At 32.6% G+C, this 21,145-nt stretch overlaps 1 protein-coding gene across 1 annotated transcript in view; it reads right to left on the bottom strand.

Moving 5' to 3' along the window:
- Positions 1–4,144: 4,144 nt before the first annotated feature.
- The window catches only part of LOC118754504 (cholecystokinin receptor type A-like), a 136,153-nt gene continuing 119,152 nt past the window's right edge, over positions 4,145–21,145 (bottom strand). Inside the window, exons 4-5 of the mRNA XM_036489383.1 lie at positions 5,232–5,577; positions 4,145–4,785 (exon numbers count right to left, since the gene is read on the bottom strand). Coding sequence (XP_036345276.1) covers positions 4,386–4,785; positions 5,232–5,577 — 746 coding nt within the window. The 3' untranslated portion in view covers positions 4,145–4,385. The remainder of the gene's footprint in view (positions 4,786–5,231; positions 5,578–21,145) is intronic.

The following is a 21,145-nucleotide window of genomic DNA, read 5'->3' as shown; positions in this document are numbered from 1 at the left end:
AAAAAAAAATTTAATTTTAATTTTTAAGTAGCAAGGCACTTTAACTACTTTATATGTAAAGAGTGCTTTGCTACATACTTGTAGAAAAACTCGAGCAAAGTTTAAACTGTGAACGTATGTCAAAGAAAGTCTAAAACTTACCTGTGTAACACGTATGTCTAACTCGAAGTGACTTCGAGTAGCTTGTGAAACAAACCTATTAATTACTTATTTTACTCATAATCGTGATTAATCAAAAAGCAAATTACTCAAATTATTTTTGTTTTTGGTTAATCAAAATCTTGATTACTCGAAAAACGATAATTTCCAATTACTCGACCTCGAGTTAATTACTTTATGATTAATTCAAATTTTGAATAATCAACTAATCACACAGACCTAATATAAAGGGTTCTCGCTGTTTGAAAATTTAAATTTCATTAATTTGATTAGATAAAAGAAATATTTGAATATGATCGTCAAACGAAAGAGATTTAAGAAAGCTCACATTACAAAATAATATAAAGAAGGTTGTCACCTCTTAGAATAATTAACTCTGATTAAATCATATACCTATATTCACATTATGGTGATTCAAAATAACTAACATAACCAATTTATGGCCATAAAAGAACTTATGTATTTACCTGCTGAGAAGAAAATTCTCCCCTTTGGAAAAAAATTGTATTCCAGTTTTGAAAGGTGTCGGTGGCCATTTGAAATTTTCTACGTATTTAAATAACACGTACAAAAATCTGTTTTCATAAAAAAATTTATAACTACTGAACCGTTGGAGACAACAGTTTTTCTGGGCATATTTCTCTAAGGCATTAAATTCTCTAAAGAATGACTCGGAAGTTGGTTGTCTTAGAGATGATTAAGAATATTAAATATGTTAACGATATTGCTGAAAGAGATATAGCATTGATACAAAATAATTAAATTAATTTATGTATTTAGTCGTTGCATTAGTTACATAAACAATCGTTTCTCAATGCTGCTTACATATCTACAAACATTTTGCAAGTAATTAGGACCTGATTGGCATCCACTTATCTTAGTCGACTTTTACCTGGACCCTTTCGATATTGATGAAATAGAGAAAATGGTGATATTGGTAACACTTTTAATTTTTTTGGTCCTGGTTTATTTTTCCTACAGGAAGGTAAGATTTTTAGATATTTGTTCGCTTTTGTAAGACAATTCAAATAAAATTTTATTTCGTCCCCTATTCGTGTGACATAAATATGGTCACCGTATGCTATATATAACCTTTTTCCTTACCTCGGTATAAACTCCATTTCGTTTCCAAAGTGAATAAAAAATATATCTTGATACGTTTATCTTTAGATTTTGATATTTATTCAGTGTAACACTTTAAAACATGAAAGTTCAATTAAACAAATTTGTACAAATCCAGATTCAAGGAAACTAGAAAATATATCCACTTAAACATACATAGTATGTCGTTGACGATTTGTACATAATTACTATATGGATATTTTTGAAAAATATTTATTTACATATATTTATATACTTACAAAACACCAGAACATCTTACTGTACAATAATTTTTCTTTAAAGCATAAACTACTTTAGCGCTAAAACATTATTTATTGTTTTTCTTCGAATTCACGAAAAGTCCAAATAAGAAACCTAATCCTTTGTTTTTTTGTTTAATGTCTCACGTTTTAAGTGTTTAAAAGCAGTCAGACGTGGCAATGCAATTTATTTCAGGAAGTCTGTGAAACTACTTTTTGGCTAATCAACCAATTTCACGCAAACACTTTATGCGATCAGATAAAAGATGGTAGCAGTAAATTCAAAAAAAAAATAAATTAAGGAAATATATAAGCGCTTAGTAGATATCAATGATGATAGGTTTCCGAAACGTATGAGAACCACTTTTACGAATTTACGCGCAAACTCTCCAGAATTCACTAGAATTTATTTTTGAAACTGCCAGAACACACCGAACAGCAGAACAATCACGTAAGAGTCATTAAAATCTAAAGAAAGCGTTGTCCTTGAGTTGTCCGAATGGGCCAAGAAGCTCTGTGGTAACAATATGCAAACTTTATCTAAGATTCTTTGAAATAAACCAAAAAATTTATAAAATATCACTAGCTTATTATTTTAATTTGGTAACTTAGTTTTAACTTTTTTCTGCGATTTCCTTTTCTTACTTCTAAAAAAGGTCAACCTCGTCGTTTATGGGCATTTGGAATGGTCGTGAACCGTACGTTCGTACGCTATTCAAGTTCAAAAAAACAAGGAATATATAAATTTTTATAAAGTTTTTTTTATGTTTCGATAGCATTTTTTAAGGTATATCTTGGTGTAAAAGGGGTGATCTTTAGATTTTTATTTTTCAATATGCTAGCAATAAACATGCGGTCGCGAACGTATGAATAATGGAGGTCGATTTTGGCTGTAAATTGAAACATGCAAGAAACTGCGAAATGGAACAGAATATTCTAAATCGATTAATTTTATATTAAAGTGGAATAAAGCAAAGTTCTCCAAACTAACTGGGCGTTAAGATATCTCTGTTAGTTTTTTATTTATAGGCTTAAGTATCGGTCGCGAACGTACGGGTAACAAACTTACGATTTTTCCATCACTTTTTAAACCCTTTAAGAACATGAAATAGTATTATATATTTGGTCCGGTGCTTGTAAGTACCTGAAGAAGAAAATATAGACCCACATAAATGTTTCCCAAAATGATCAGAACGTCGGACTGAGTCGATTTAGCCAAGTCCTTATGTCTGTCTGTCTGAACGCAATTATGTCCCTCAGTTTTCGAGATATCTGCCTGAAATTTGGTAGGCGAGTGTATATAATGTATTAATTATTTGTCAAAACTACCAAAATGGGACCACTATAACTTATAGCTCCAATACAACTGATTGCTCATATGACAAGAACCCATTGATTCCACAGCACGTTCAGAAAATATAAAAATTGTTAGTGCAGCCAATGTTGTGTGATAACATTAAGATTCAAACCACAAATCGAAGGAGAAGCTCGGCAAATGCACTAGCTAATGTGTAAGCGCAAATTCCTTGTCCATTTAGGTTTAGTTTCATTCTTGAATGTGATTGGTATTTCTTCATTTGCAATCATGCTTTGCAAGTTTTATTTCCAAAAGTGATTTCTAAAAAGTGACAAAAATCGCTTCATGGTTATCGACGCGAGAAATCGAAATTTCGTTTACTCTTTCTGGTAGCAAAATGCGTTAAAAAGGTATTTGCATTTCCCTGTTTGACTGCACTTATACATACATACATACTAGATACATATGTCGACTTTATTGAGCTTAAGCTCTATTCTGACATGTAATTTTTCAGATTTGAAATTTTATATTCGCATTTTTCCTTTGTATACAAATAAAAACTACTACTACACGAAGCAGAACGATTTCATGTGAGTGCGCTACTTTTGATTTCAGTACTAGAAAAAAAAGTTGCAAATCGAAAAATTACGTAACAACGCTGGGCGAAAATGTATGAATATGCACTTATTTTTACATACAGACTTTATAAGCATACTTACAATATAATTATTGGACCTCCATCTCGTACATAAATATGATTAAAACCAGAGCTATTAAATTTCGATTAAGGGTAGAAATCATTATGATTAGTTGCTGATTATCTCCTTTTCCCTTGGTAACCAGGTAATTATTAGCTATTTATGCTTAACCGAAAGTAATAAAAAACAATTAAAATTAACGAAAAATGTTACTGAAGATGGAACATCGCCGAAACCGGTTTGTATCCAAACAAGCATAATGGAAACTCCTTCCAAAATAAATCATATATGTACCGAATCAAGGAGAGTTTTTATGGTTTCAAAATTGGTTGAAAAATAGGGCCAAAATCGTCGTTTAAAAATTTCTTAAGTTTAGTTGTTATTGCAACCTGTTTGATGTGAGTTGTTTTTGGCATTTTGTTTTACTTCGTAGTCAAAATTTACCTGATATTGTTTGCGTTTTATTATAAAATGCACAAGCGGTTCGATCTCTGAGCTATGTATGCACTCAGTTAATCATAGCAAAAATAATTAAAAAAAAAACCAAAAATAATTGAAAAAATAATAAAAAAAATTCTAATTAAAAGAGTGCAAAAAAATGGTACTTAATCGTTTATCGTGTTTCTTAAAAAACCCGATCTAATCAACAGTCGTTGTGATTAATAATCATTATTTAACAGATCTGATTAAAACTTATACATACATATTTTACATTAATTCATTTAAATAGCTACAATTAAATGCATTTAAACTTAAAGATTTAACATCGAATCAAAGCCCTACTCTCACCACAAACACAAACATCTACACCGAATCAGACATCTGTCTCTGCCACTTTGGAGTCCGTCCGTACCGCCCCCGCTTTTGCCCTCAGAGCCGCGGACTGTCCAACACACTGTTTGTGGTCAACATGGTGCCGCTGTTGGCCATTATAATTGAGTTTCCCGCCACCGACTGATTCGATGAGTTCTTGCGCCGAAATAAACCACCATTTAGTTGAATGCCTTTGAAGGTGTCGAGGAAGGCGCGTCGAAATCCCGCGTTCATGAAACAGTAGGTAATTGGATTACAACAGCTGCTGGAGTAGGCGAGCAATTGAAAAAACGAAATCGACGTGTAGTCCACATATTCGTAGATAGCTGGGCCTATGAACATCGCCACCGTGTTGATAACATATAACGGTGTCCAACAGATGAAGAACTCCAACACAAGTACAAATAGCATTTTGATAACGCGTTTCTTACTCTCCAGACTTTTGGTTTTATTGGATCTGCGTGCGGTGAGAAAATTTGTTAAAATAAACAAATGGAAAGAAAACCGTTAATCTAATAAATTGATGCGTAGCTGGGGTGCAATATATCACTATTCGAATGCTATTAATATGCTACGTTAAATTTAAATCAAATTGCCGGTAAAATGGCGCTACATGTGCCCTAATCTCATTATAGCAGCTTGGCGGCTTAGAGGCCTATCGTTTCTTTGGTAAAAGAAGGCTGACATTAGTAGAGCTGTTTATAAAAGTCACACGCAAATGTGTCGGAGAATACTAAATTGCAAACAGCTCACTTCAACTATTTATCATACATACGTAGATGTACATGTAAATATGTATGTACATACTTACTTTCATATACGAGCATATACATATATCAAATAAAAGTTGCAGCATAACAATGAGCCATTTTCTTTAGCCCTGTACCATTTGGGCATTCTTACCTCCTTAATGCGGTGTCGTGTAACCGCAGACTTGGTGTTGATGTTGATTTACTTCGTTCCATATCCTGCTCTATATATAATTGTAGCTGTTGTTGTTGCCGCTGTTGGTTCAACTTGAAACGATGCTGCTGTGGCACATTAATCACAGTCATCGAGGCAGATGGTGATGTGCTGCTACCACTGCTGCCACCCATTCTCCCATTCCGATCATTATTATTGTGATTTAGTGATTTCATCGAACCGGCTTCCATGCAATACAAATGACGACGTTCGTCTGTCGCCGTGAGTAGTTTACGTTTATGATTTGCCGTTGTTGTTGGCATCGAATGCGTTGGGACGATGTCATCTGCAAGTATAAGGCGTGAAATAATAATCTATACATATTATAAAATTGTAACAGGCTGATGTCTGCAAATTATAGATATTAAAGAAAATTTAAATTGGGTGGGGGGTTTCTTTATTACACTAACAAAATCCAAATCAACAAGTTTTAGAATTTTTGTCTGTCTTTATGTCTGTACGCGCATCACTCGAAAACTAATGCGTGGAATTTAATGCATTTTTCATCGAGAGCTAGAGGTCCCACTTAAAGTATAAGAGAAGAGGGTTGCCACCTGTTTCAAAATTGCTTTTAAGTAAATTTATATGAAAAAGTAAGTATTGCAATATGGCTGTCAACTGAAAAAGGTTTAAGAAGGCGTACAGCCGAAATTGTTTTTGTTGAGGGCTGCCACCGGTTTGAAAATTTTAAGTTTATTTAAAATATAAAATGAAAATTACAATATGGGTACCAAACTGAAGAGGTTTAGAAAGGTTTACTGCCGAAAATATTTGTGAGGAGGGTTGTCACCTGTTTAAGAATTTGTATTCATTTAAAATGAAAAAATAAGTTAAATATTACAATAGGGGAAAGTACCAAGATTTACGTTTGTTTTTTTTTTAATGTTTTATACATTAGAAATATGTTTTCCAAAAGACTAGATCATATTATAGAAGAGTTTAAACTGAAAAGAATGCTTAAAAATTTTACAAAATTCTATCAATGGAATCCAAATAATCAGATTTTTGGAGGTATTTTCTGTATTGTAATCTTAATATTCTTTCAAAATATTTTTCCAGAGGTCTTAAAATATAATACATTTTATAACTGATGTTTTTTGGTGTCTTTTTTATGTACCTTTGAAGAGATATCTAGTTTTATTCGGCATTATAAAATCGTACCAAAGAAAAAGAACGATTATTATTAATCAGCTTTTAAATACTGATGCGATTATTTGTAATTTGAGCGGAATAACTGATCTCCAATTCGCTTTGAGTGAGAGCGGTGTTTATACACTCTTTCTAACTGTCTGGAGAATTAAACTACCGATTTGAAATGGAGTGTGAGCCAAAACACTTCGCTCTTTCAAAGCGAATTGAAATTCAGTTTATACATATGTTTTGAATCGCGGCAAAATGAATTAAAGCAACTTATGCATGCGTTTAAACGTAGTATGTATGTAGGTTAGGTTGGGTACAAGATCTATAAATAGAAGGACGCGCAAACCGCGAAATAAAAATTGCCTCTCTGCGCATACGACAATTTTTTACTTTCACGCCTTCATGCCGAAAAGCCAAAAAACTTGATTTTTCACAGCGGCTAATTTTTGCGAAATTTGCATTTAAACTCGCTATATCTCAGACGTTTATGATTCGATTGATTCGAAATTTGTACACAATAAACTAGATTCTATTCTGACGAAGACGAGTCTAACTGCACTTCTTAATACTTATTTGAAACGAAATGGCGGATATTTTAACATTTTTATAAAAATTAAGGAGGTGATTTTTACAAATGCAAAAGTGGTGTTATGAAGCTTAAAATTTTTGTTTTGTTTTAATGCAGCATTAAAGACAAATATGTACGGAAATTTTTGGGAAAGTTTCAGGTTTAGACAACAAGTAGTTCTAAAGTTATAACAATATTATGATGACACCCACGAGCGGTCGCTCCCCTCTAGATGACAAATATTTTTAGTGGGCACTTGTACAAGTAATTTTGAAAGTAATATTAAGTGAAATGTTGAAATTCATAAATTTGTCAGTGTAATAAAACTTATTAAAGCTCTACAGACCTACGTACTATGTATGCATATAATTAAATTACCTTTGATTTTTTAGAATTTGTTTCTCAAGGGTGTTAAATATCTGCTTCCATGAGTAAAATGTAGTTTTGCATGGAAGAAAACGTTCAACACCATTGAGAAAATAAAATTTCAAAAATCAACGCAATTTTTCTCTAAAAAATGTGAGTCAAAATTTTGAAATATAGATGAAAATTTGTAGAACTTTTTAAGTTTTGCAAAAAGTTTTAAAATTTAATTCGTATGGTTTTTGTTAAAACATCAACTATATTTTCGTGAAAACCTACCGAATATTCATTATTAAAAACATTGCGAATATGTATTGTGAAGCAATCACTGTACGAATAACTATTTTGACTATGCATTGAGTTACGTGCATATTTACTATGTATGTATGTATGTAAGTATGTCTATTAAGTTTAGTAATAGTTATATAACACTGATAAATTCATGCATTTCAACATTTCACTTAATATTACTTTCACAAACGTCTGAGATATAGCGAGTTGAAACGAAAATTTCGCAAAAATTTACCGCAGTGAAAAATCCGACTTTGTGGCTTTCTCGACATACAGTTATGAGTAAAAATTTGGTTAAAATTAACTGTAGATGTATTTTCGAATAAGCTATCGATTACAATTGGTTTGAAATCGCTTCACTTCGTTTCAATTTTATGTTTTTTTACGCTGCTTGTTGTTTCCGCTGTTTCCAATTTTGCGAGAAAAGAATAACGGACCTGCGCATTGCGCAACCTCTTATATATAAACCTTGGGTTGGGTTATGCTTACGGCGACCATCCGTCCTTTATTTTAAAGGACAGTCCTTTGTTTTAGCACCCTGTCCTTTATAATTTTTTTCAAAATAAAGGACGCCTTTTGTCCTTTATTTCTTAAACTGTCCTTTAAATCGGCTCTGCATTTTTCAGAGGTAAACTTTTAAACGCAGAATATGAAAAATGAAAATGTCCCTTATAAAATATAATGAAAACCTTCCCCAGTTTGTTTCGCGTCCCACTTAAGGGTTTCTATTTAATCGGTTATCTTTGTACAATCTATAAAGCACAGGGAAAGTTGTGCTCAGGATCGTGTTGCACGCTGACTTTCCAGTTTCACTGAAAGAGAACAATAAACCCCCTGCTGCACAGTGGTTCAAAACTGGCATTTAGTGTTCATAATTCATTGGAGCCTTCATTTTTCACTTCATTTGATTAATATTTATTTTTTTATGAAAGCTTGCAATATTTGCAAGAGACCAGTTGAGCCTGATTTCTGAATTTTTATTTGATCATATTAAATTTTTTTGTGCAAACTGCAGAAAAAGTAGCAATTTTGAAATAAATGTATTCTCCTGTTCCAGTTAATAAATGTTTCATAACAAAAACTAGTTGAAAACAACTGTATGGTTCTCTCAAAACAAAAAAAAAATACACAAACAAAAATTTTGAAATGTTATAAAAAAATATTCACCAAAATAAATATTTTTTTTTTTTTGCTTTTTAGTAAAAATTGGTTGAAAAATGAAGACTCCAGTGGATTATAAACATTAAATTCCAATTTTGAGCCACTGTGTGCTGGCTTCGTCGAAGTCCTTGAAAAGAATTTGGCTTCATTTTTCGCTAGACCATTGGAAATTGGACAATTAAATAATATAATTAACTGGTAAATACTTGATTTAAATTACGATATGGGTAAGGTACTTTTATCATACAAGTTGTATGTACGTAATCCCAAATCATTTTGAAAAAAATGTCCTTTATTTTACGTTGGTTAATATGGTCACCGTAGTTATGCTGTCTGACACGAAGAGTTATCAGACAGACGAAGGTAATGTCCAAAGGGCTGCCAGATATGTTTACGTTCCATGAATAAGCGCATTCACGCAATGGTGAAGAACACGGTCATTCCTTTAACGAATTTTATAAAACCTTTTGCTCTTGGCTGTACCTTGTCGAGTAGCGGAAGTCTTCGCCTACTGAAAACTGGACACGCGGCAATTATATGTTCCATAGTTTCCTCATGATAGTAACACTTCTCAAACCTTTTGTCGTATATAAAAGCCTGCAGATCTCAAGAAAAACTTAAAATTCATATAAACTGACGCACAACAAATGGAAAAGAAATTTTCTTCTATAAAAATTTCTTACATAAGTTTATTTATTTCTTCAAGAAAATTCACAACGATCGCAAAGTACTTCTCTTAGCACCAGAAATAATGAAAATTATTATCACTAAGTTTCTTATAATATAAACTACATATAACCTTTCCTAGTCTGTAACCTTGAGTTATTTTCCAGAGCCCATTTATACGTCTGGTGGCATATGAGCAGATATTGTGATGCTTTGATTTGCTCTAAAGGAATTGGTGTGCACGTCACTAGTGAGGCGTCCAAGAGAACGCGCTCCTTTGCTAGCTCGTCAGGTCTCTCATATATAGTGGTTGAAATAATTATAGCCGCACCATATATTACAAGTATGAACATAATATTTTTGCTGTTATTTAATTTAGGTTATTTTTTTATAAAAACATAGTTCATACTTTAACAAAACCCGTGTAAATCTAAGTTTCCAACTTGTGCAATATTTAAAATAATTAAAGAAGTTTTTATTAGGCGCCTAACACAAAATTTATTATTTCATGCAATATATACATATGTATATGGTTATAAATTTTTTGCAATGTTTACATAGATTTTTTCCCAGGCAATAGAAATGCAGAGACACCTCTCGACGTACAAAAATCACGCTCTTCCAATCCCTCATGACGCCAGTCCTTTTTATATAGCGCATAAACCGGGGCACGTAGAGGAATAACTGTATGAGCCTGACGCTACGTTGAAATAAACTCCGATTCGGCCTCCTAGGGTAGAGAGTAAAAGCAATGGAGAACGAACACTAAAGAAGCATCAAAAGAGGAAGGAAGCAAAGAAAAAGAGGCAGTTGACGAAGCTGTTTGGTATCGGCCAAACCAGCAAAACATTTGAAGATCCTTATATGAAAGGAGACAAAAATACACCCCACTGATGAGGTGATCGGGCTGCACTTACTCAATATCTCAAACCGTCAAGTCGGTGGGTTTTTGCATCCTCTGTTGTGAAAACCCAATTACTGCTTATATGATTATACAACCCGTGGCTGGCCAGAGTTATTCAAGGCCTCTTCTCGAGCGAAGTGCTTCGCGTACTAGGCGATATATCGAGCTATTAAGCTTTACCTGTTACAGCGGTTCTTTTAATGGGCGGGCGACCCCCTGTTCAACCACTCGAGGAAAGCGTTATAGATACAAAGGAAAAACTTCAACTTCAACACCCCTAAAACAGAGTTTCTAAAAAAATGCGAATTTGATCCAGCCCCTTCGCCTCGATTAAAGGTTCGGCACCAACGAGATTTCAAACCGCACCCACCACCGCAAATACTCCTTAGTAGGGGATGCCTGAGGCCTGTGGATGCACACTGGGTCTAAAACAAGGTCTTGGACTTCAGTAGAGGACACTCCTGTATATAGAAACCAAAAAGAAACTTTCAAAAATATACTGCTATAAAACGCACTTGAATATGTCAATTTTGGCGTTAACCGTTTTGACCGTCTACAGACGGTCATCAGAAAACACTCTAACTATATATATAATTTTTGTTTAATTTACAACAAAGCACTGTATTATGAAAATAAATAATGTTTCCTACTTACTATAAAATTTTCAAGTCTTTAGAAAAATAAGTACTGAATAAATATCGGAACTATAAAATCACTATTTATGACAGTAATTTATTTCACCTTTAACACTGACTCTCAACTTTAACTGACACGTGTACTCAAAACATAGAGTAAAAAGCGCATTTTAGTTTGAATTCACAAAGCACGTAACCACTAAAACACGTTGTTATGTTTTTTAATATTGCTATCTAATTTTACTAACATTTATTAGCAAAAAAGCATTGACGGTTATAACGGGCGGTCCAAAAATGTATGTAAAAAAAGTAAAGTCAGAGTTTTTATTCTCTCACCCCCTTGGATTGTTCTATATCGAAAAAAGTATACCCCTGTTCTTTTATTTTGAAATCAAAAAATATTTAGAGGTCGCTCAAAGCGCTTAAAGTTTTCCATGTATTTTGTATGGGAAAAAAAGAACTTTTCGTGGAAATGGTAAGGAATTCTTGAAAACCAATATTTTTCGATCGAAATACTCTGCTTCTTTTCAAAATATTCGCAATAATAAACCTCAATTATTTTTATTACACTTTTTTCTTAGTAACTATATTTTATAGGACCGCCAAAACCCCTAGAAAACGCCAGAAAATGCAATGGGGGGATAAATAAAAAATCTCCATTATTAAAAAATGGTTAAATAAATAATGGATATTATTTCTGGAAGTCTCCTGAAGAAAACCGACATTTTCCGATTGAAAAATATTGGTTTTCAAAAATTCGATACCATTTCCACGAAAAGTTGGTTTTTCCCATACAAAATACATGGATATGTTACAGCGCTTTAAGCGACCTCTAAATATTTTTTGATTTTAAAATAAAAAAATAAGGGTACACTTTTTTTCGATATAGAATAATCCTACGGGGTGAGAGCATTAAAATTCCGACTTTAGTTATATTGGACTAGTGATGGCAAAACAAATTCAATAATCGATTAATCGGTTAATTGATTAACCGAAAGCATTCGATTAATAATTGCAGTTAATCGTATAAATTAACCGATTAATCGATCGTTTCGATTAAAATCGAATATTAATAAAAACCGTTTATATAAGTTATAAAAACTGACTATTTTATTTAAGGATAACTTTCTTGGTTTATTGTGGATCTTGTGCTACGAATTCAATGCGCAAACAATCATGAAATCTAAAAACGAAGGGAAGCAATAAATAAAAAGATGTAGTATACCATCCGTTATACAGTATTCAGTTTTTTTAACCCATTAAATTTGTATAAAAAAATTGCAAGATTAAAGCATCTGGCACTTACCATTGATTTTTGGCAATTTTTTTGTTGACGGTGTTGCTAATTTGCTTCCATAAAAAAGCGTCGAACATTATTTGTATGGAAGAAAATGCACAACACCACATTTGGGAAATAAAATGGAAATATGTGCATACCTGAGTTGCGATTGTTTAGTTGCTACTTTGGTTAAACTTGTGTGGCGGTTTTTTGCAAAAATATCGTTTAAAAAATTTGCAAAAATACGAAAATGTAAAAACTCTCCCAACTAGTAAAATTAGCGTAGAGTGGACACTTTTATTGTTGCTAATATTATTGAGTAGTTAGAGTGCCAAATTTTTGTTACGTAATTTTGATTCATACATTATTTTGTGAGTAAAGTAGTCAATTTTGGATTGTTTGTTTCTTTCGATTATTTTGAAAGTTAATCGGTTAATCGCTCGATTAATCGAAAGAAAAATTTCGATACAATTAAATCGTTAACCGAATGAAAATAACCGATTATAATCGATTAATCGTGCCATCATTATATTGGACCACCCTACTGTACATACATACTAAATACTTATACACGATGCAGTAAATAAAAATAACATTATCCGCGGACCGCTAACCTTCTCTTAGTTTGACAGCAACCACCACTTTTTTGACATCATAAAATACTTTTTCGCACAAAGGACGAAAATAAAAATTTCCAAGGATTGCTATTAATATATTTATCTATATTTAGCAAACAAAGTATACGTATACATTTTTGATAGTGGACAGCTAAGCCAAAACTATGCTTTAATCAATGTTTGTGGCCGTTTACAAAGGTAGGGGGCTATTGCAAAAGTTTCGTACACCAAAAAACGCGTTTAAATTGTTGCGAGAATAAGACCAATTTCTCGACAAGTTATTTGGTGACATTCTAAAATAACAAACGTTGCAATTTAAAAGGGCGAAGGATAGGAACAATTTTACCTACTTTTACATTACTTCCTCTTTTACTTTAAGGTCCAATTAGTGGTGTCATAGCCATAGCAATTATCTGTTCTGATCATAAATACGTATGGGCAGCTCCGTAAGAGCCCTGTTGCACGATATGAATTTGCATATGTAAATGCTACTTTTCTGATATGTTGTGCATACGAGTAAATACAAGAAAGTCGAATTTACATATGCAAATACATATCATGTAATAGCCCTGTAAGCCAAGAATGATAGTATACAAGGTTGCGCCGTCCTGGCCGTTGACATTTGTGTACCACAAGTAAACAAAGAATAGAGCGAAAAGAAGAACGAGTTGAAACTGCCAAAACAGTTAACTTTACAGCGAAAAACGTGTTTTAATTTTGCTAAATGCGAAAATATTGCATTTTCACATAATCTATTAGAGAATAGTGAACGTTTTAGTGCACTCGATTGCTTTACAATCAAAGCTGCTGAAGCAAAAATTTAGTGCACTCCATTGCTTTGCATTTCAGCGGGATTCATTAGTTAACTTGCTAAAGGAGGATGCTTGGAGCAGAAGCGAAGTCATTGTGGTGCAATTCTGTCAATATAATAATAAAGATACATTTCGAGAACGGCTTTACCGTGCCCTATGTACACAAAATGTAGCGATTCGTCACAGCGCTACACTTGCATCATCTACGCATCTCGCATCTTAACGGCTGCCGAAATTTAACACACGGCACTTCATTTCATTAGTTTTTACACAGTCTCCAACTCAAAAATCTCTCAGAAATTGCAAATTAACACCATTAAAACTGATTTTTCACTTATAATTAAAATTCTCTTTTTTGTTGATTTGTAAACAAAGGTTTATTTAAAAGTTACCACAACTGTCAAAATCGGCAAAACCAAAGTAGCGGTACCACTGACAGCGCCAACTTTGTTCGCTACACCGTGCCTGTAAGCAACTATTGGTATCTTACCATAGCACCGTAGCCATAACCGTAGGTATCCATCGCGTTTTGGGTTTTCATCATAACAGTAAGCAGATATGAATTATTTGACAGAGTTATGGCTATGGCACCTCTAACTGGACCTTTAGAATTTTTCTTTGCTCTCCCATTCTCTTACTTTTTTGACATCACACCGGGTTGCTCTCAGCTCGATTGGCGCAATCTTGTACACTTTCATTCTTGCTATGTACAATGTACATGTGCATACATATATGTGCAAATAATAAATTTATTGACTTGTGTCTGTTTCCTCGGGGACCTCTGATGCAGGGTAATATAGTAATTGAATTGTGTACTGAGTTTTGGTGGAAAATTATATTTGATCTCTTTAAGGTAAATTTTTGTTACGAAAAAACATAGAAATTCAACAACGGTAGGTGATCGAAAAAATCACATGATGGTGATAATTCGTTTGGTTAAAATTATATAAGAGCAAGAAGTCTTTAAATCGTATTAATTTAAAGGAGCAATGCTTTTGCATATATGAACAAATCTCACGAGTTGTTAGTTTAGTGTCAATCCCTATTCTCACCAGAAAAAAATGCTTAAGCATTCTCTTGCTTGTCAATCAATGGAGTTTTAGAAACAAGCTAATAAAAATAAATCAAATATTTGAACAAATTGGCCTCAGAACGTTTATTCAAGGTGAAAAAGTATCAAAATTTAAGATACCTCAAATTGTTAATACTTAATAGTAATAATATTTATCTTGCGAGCTACAAAAGAAAAAAAAATTTATTGATTATAAGCAGGACCGACAAAAATAAGCGGAAAAAATTTAAGTACAGTTTAATGTTTTGTTTTGTAGTCAGTTTATTACAAGTATTAAAAATTTACAATGGACAATGGAAATTGGTGCTTAAAGTCTACAAAAAAACACAAATAGTTAGTAGTTATGAGCATTGAATAGAATGAAAACGATCCGTCGACTGGATAGAATTCAAAACCAGATGAAATTGACAATTTTTTAATGTCATTAAAAATGATTGGGCTTATATCACACATAGATATTAGACCTTCGTTTCTTTTCAAAACTGAATCTATTTTTTTTAATATTACTTATTTTCCATTTGAGATTCATTATTTTTAACTTTTTCAGTAACACTAATGCCTTCCTGTAGAGACAAACCTTGGTTTGGGATTTTTCTATCCCGGGCAGGGAAGCCAACTCGTGGGGAATTCCCCGATTTGCGGGGAATTTCAGTTTGCGTAGGGAATCGGGGCATGGACCGTTTTTGTGGGGAATTTCAGCTCATTCAATTCTAGTATATAAAGTTGCAAATGGCTAAAAATTACCGTTGATTTTTTTAGAAATTTTTTTGTCGCACTTGCTTTCATAGATCGAATAAACATAACTAATTTTTATATGGAAGAAAACCGCAATAACTTCGGAAAAATCATATAAGCGACGAATCGTTCGTGTTGCCTATCGTTCGTAATACAGAATAAGGCTGTTAATGTCGAAATTGTTCAATGTGAATAATAAGAATTGTTTCTGTACCGACTCGAGTCTGTCAGAATGCGTTTGATATCTAGGGTTCATACGACGGACCCGTATTCTAAGATCGGCCTGACTAGGGAGGTGAAAAGAGCTTTAGTGACATAAGGATCTCTGTATTCTTTAGCCCAACGTTTGTGAAACAAAAATTCGAGTTTTACTCTTTTTATTGCCATACTCGAAATTCGTTCTAAAATTGTTATATATGTACATGAAAAAATTAATATGTATATATAATATATATGCGTGAGGAATACTGTGGAAAAATACCACGCCAATATGTAATTACTTTTAAATAATATGACCTTTTATTTAAGGCGTACAAGTAAATGTGTTAGCTGACTGTGTATGGCAAACAATAAGTGCTATGGGGCGTATACGTTACAGACAATTACGGATACTAAATATATGAGCACGGGTGGATAATTTTACTTTTCTAGTATATCTTTTTTAATATTTCCTGTATGGTACAATAATCACAGGTATTTTCTTCCCAGAGAGCCCATGTTCCAATCTGCCTTATTTGAAAAGCATCATTGTTGCTGTACTGTAAGGATAAAGGGATATTTCTATATACCATAAACCCATATATGTTTACGTATTTTTTCAAACAAACATTTAGTAGGTAATCCGGCAAGGGCACGACCTTCACCCATCTGTTTAATGGATGAAATCTCCTTTGTATGATATTTAACGTGTTAGGAAATATTTCGCGAGTGGGTTGGCAGAAAAAATCGTGGCCAGGATATTTTTAACTAAATATTGAAAAATTATTACTTTTTTAATTTTGCTCTTATTAGTTTAAAGAAAAAATTACATATGTATATACCAATCGAAAGCATAAAGCCTAGAATGTGTTAAACAGATTAGCTAAAATTACTAGTATTACCTACCTGTTCATACCTGCCAATCCGATAGGTAGGCCAGGAAAAATATACAACCAAAAGTTTTTACCTTCTATAGGCTTTATACTTTCGATTGGTATTTTTCATTAAAGAGATGAGTTAACAATTAAAAATATAATACAAATTTTTGAATACTTAAATAGAAATATCCTGGCCAGGATTTTTTCAGCCAACCCACCAGCGAAATATTCACTTTTCGCGAAGAAGCGAGTATACTTATTAATTTATTTCTGAAAATAATGACAGAAACCTAGACCACGACTTAGTCTATAGTTTTCGGGATTGCTGATTACGAATCTGAAGTTCTTTTTTTTAATTCAAAATGGTGAATCCAATATGGCGGAAGATTTTTTAAAATTTTTTTAGGAAGATTTTTAGAGTTCTTTACTCGGGGAGTTTCGGTTTCGCTGATTACGGATCTGAAGCCAGATCGGAAACGATTGGATATGCCTAAAAATTTACAATTAGGGGTATTTAAGGTCTCGGATTTCTCTGGTTTTTTATTCTATGGATAAGTTCTCGAGATATTTTCAATTTGCCGTTATTCAGCTTAAAACAAAAAGTGGTTTCACTTAACAATATACATACATACATATTTCTTTCGAACCAATTTAACAATCTAAATATGAAATGCGGAAAATTCAAGCTAACAAAATTCTACTTAAACCGTGTATGCATAAATCATTTTTCGATACGTCTGATTCTGACAAATAAATTAATCATTCCAGATTTTTTGTTTTTTTTTTTATGAAAAAAATAGAAATAAACAAATTTTAACAGAAGAAAAATTTTTAATTAACAGTAATAACAGAAGTAATGAGTAATCAAACGAAAATAGGCAACGATTTTTTGTATGAAATATGAGCAAAAAAGCGTGTTACTCAGGTGTGCATGGCGTATAAGCAACTTTCTTTCCTTACAGAACACGCTTTAACACAAATGCAAAAAAATTGCACAGAATTTGTTACTTTTAAAATTTTTCTCCTGTTAAAAATTATTATATTTTTTTTTACATTTTCTCCTCAAAAAATAAAAATACAATGGAAAGATGAGTTAATTTCTCAGAAACTATTGGTCCTATCGGAAAGTGATGTATATACTGTTGTTAAAGTGGTTCGTAAATATACGTGCTTAAGTGCAACCACGATTTGTTTTAAGCTGAGTAACGTAAAATTGAAAATATCTCGAAAACTTATTCATAGAATAAAAAAATTTATTTTTATATCATTTATCACGGAAAAGTTAAAATCAAACGTACGTACATCTCGCCTGGGTACGCACCTTAAAATTGCCTAATTGCAAGTTTTTAAGCGAATCCATTCGATTTTTCGTCCGTGTTCAGATTCGTAATCACCAGTCCCGAAAACTATCTAGCTTTCTGTCATTACTTGCAGAAATAAATTAATAAGTATATTCGCTTCTTCGTGAAAAGACCGTAAAGCAGTGCAGTGAAGACGCCATTTTGCATTTTTTGATTCACCACGTTTTAGTTGAAAGCATAGCAGTTTACAAGTATTTTGACTTACTGAATGTTCATTGATTGGAATTTTAGGCAAAGCTTCGGACGGTTTACTTGTATCGTCTCATTTATGCTATATGTATATATCCATGTATCCATAAGAATCGCAGAACCGACACTAACAGTTTTGATGGAATTTTGTACTCAGATAATGTTTTACATTTTAGGATTATCTAGGTAGGTGTTATATCCGAGAATATTCGTGATTAATTCCAAGTTAAATAAAACATAGTAATAAGGGTACCAATAAAAAGTGTGTATTTTAAAAGTTCCCAATTCAGATATATTTTTGGGTAGGGTATTTTCCATTGTATAATTGTTAATATATGTATGTATATATGTATGTACTTTGCCTTAGTTCAACGCAACCCCAGTTTGAAAAGCTTTAATGTACTTAAAACTCATTCGCCTGTGAAATTTGCGATTAAACTAAATAAATGTTATTACCAAAGTCACCATTTTTAGCTTCGACCCATACTAGCGGCCAACAACGCCTAATCATTATGACTTTTTATAACTTTACCATAAACATCTACATTTAATGTAGGAAAGCTGCACAGTGAATCATAACTGACATTTGCTGTTCATAATTCACTGTAGCCTCAATTTTTCAATCAGAGTGATAAATTTGTTTAATGAAAGCTTATACAATTTGATAGAGACCAGCTGAGCCCGATTTTTCAATTTGTATTTGATTATGTTAAATTATTTAGTGCAAAGGGCAGAAAAAGTAACAATTTTAAAGAAAACCGATTTTCTTGTACCAGTTCATAAATATTATAAACTTAATAAAGACACTAGGGTTTCCCTTGAGTGAAAGAAATTTAAATTTTTTAAAAAATATTTCACCAAAATTTTTTTATAACATTGCACATTTCTCTTGTGATTTTTTTTTTAATTTTGGGGAACCTTACAATAGTTTTCAACTAGTTTTTATTATCCTACATTTATTAACTGGATCAGGAGAATCGATTTGCTTCAAAATTGCTACTTTTTCTGCACTTTGCACTAAAAAATTTAAAGTAAACAAATAAAAATCCAAAAAATCGGGCTGAATTGGTCTCTTTAAAATTTTGTAAACTTTCATACAAAAATACAAAATAGATTGAAAAATTAAGACCCCAGTTCATTATGAACAGTGAATTCCAGTTTTGAGCCACTGTGCATTGGCACACCGAGCCGTTAGGCTTTGAAGCGGAAAATAGCAAATTTCTACAAACTTGTAAACAAAGAAAAAGGAAAATATGAGTAGTCCACTTGCAAACAGCGTTATGTGATTTTATGATAATAAGCTATAAATAAAAAAATGACTACGACAACAAGTAACATCTAAATTGAATCTTTTTCTTTATTACCTGAAAATTTTGATGAATAAGAGCCTAAGAACATTATAACAAAGCATAACATAACATTACTAATCTACACTACCTAAAGCATTTTTCTAAGTTTATCAGAAGATGGAGACTTTTGAAAGTTTATAAATAAGTATGATAGCGACTTTTGCAAGAGTAGTTAACATTTGATGCCTTTTTTCAGAATATACAATGATTTTGCACTGGGTTCTTAGTGGACAGGAAACTACTTTAAATACTGGTAAGTTACCCACCAAAAACTGAAAATAGAAAAAAATTTAAAATAGAGCACTTTGCAAGTGGACTACTCATATATAAACAGTAAATATCGCTCGTTTGTTGTCATGATAAAAAACATTTAAAGCTATACCCAGAATTGCAGCGGATGACGGTAAAGCGGTTAACCGCTGTCAAAATTAAAACTCACAATTCGTCCACCATTGGGGTTTTTTGACGTTTTCTAGCGTTTTGAGTATCTCTATCTAAATGATTCAAATGTCAAATAAATTCCAAATAAGCAAATGAAAATTTATGATTTGAAAATTTATTAGGACTGGCTCTAAATGCAATAACAGCCTTTTCCAACCCATTGAAAATATCGCGGCATGGAGTTTTTAAAGCCTATTTCAAAAATTTTACAGGAGACGAAAAAATTGATTATAACCATTTTCTTCAAGTATTTTGCAAAACTTTGAATACATTATTTTGCGTGTTCAAAGCAAAGCAAAACTCCATACGAATCAGAGAGATTCGATCTTTATTAAAAAATTTCGTACTATTTTGGCCTTATCGGATTTTCGGTGCTTCTTTGGGATTAAGCAAAATTTTCTTTTATTGAATATAAACGAGAATAAATAAAACAAATACATGTATCCTTTTCGAAACAATGCATTTAGATTTCTCTAGCCTCCTGTATCAAAATACGAGTTTTCCTAAAAAGTGGGCTTAGCAACTTTTCACTCCAAGCTAGCGAAATACAGAATTGCCTTAACAAGTACTGTAAAGTGTTTCTTGTACAACAAAGTTAGTTGTACTGTAATTTGATCATCTTGAGAGTTTGTCCAGTGAAACGAACCTGAAGGATTCACCAATTAACTCAAGGATAATGGTAAAAATAAGTAATAAAGTAAATAACGTATGGAGAAATTTATATGAACACGGTTCAAAGATGCTCTGGAATTTTCCTCAGGCATAACAGAACACAGGTATCCTGGTTTTGTAACATCATAAAATTCCCCAAATACTGGATCGCAGTCCTTGGCCAGTTATAAATCTAAGTCGTTCGGAATAAGTAGACCTGACTATCGTGAGAACGAGGAAAAGGGAATCCTTCCGTTTTCTTACCTTTTCAGTCCAACGCACTTGACCTTCATAAAGCGGTAAATTTACGGTACAGCTGTGGGCATATTATACCTGACTTATGTAGGCCTTCGAAGGTATTGTAAAGAATATTCTTGTTATATTCGGCTTAAACCACCTTCGTAAACCATAACTAAATCCACTAAGATCCAATGCATACCATGATGCTCCTGAACCGAAAATAAATGAAACATTTTTCCACCTCGCATTTTTTCGTAGACCTTGATTGCTTAAATGTCTAGATTATAAAACTTCAAAAACAAAA

This window comes from Rhagoletis pomonella, unplaced genomic scaffold (genome assembly GCF_013731165.1).
Source record: "Rhagoletis pomonella isolate Grant_MI unplaced genomic scaffold, Rhpom_1.0 Rhpom_scaffold_00002, whole genome shotgun sequence".
NCBI classification, from domain to species: Eukaryota; Metazoa; Arthropoda; class Insecta; order Diptera; family Tephritidae; genus Rhagoletis; species Rhagoletis pomonella.
The sequence above is the reverse complement of the archived record's forward strand: the minus strand, read 5'-3'. Positions and strand labels throughout refer to the sequence as shown.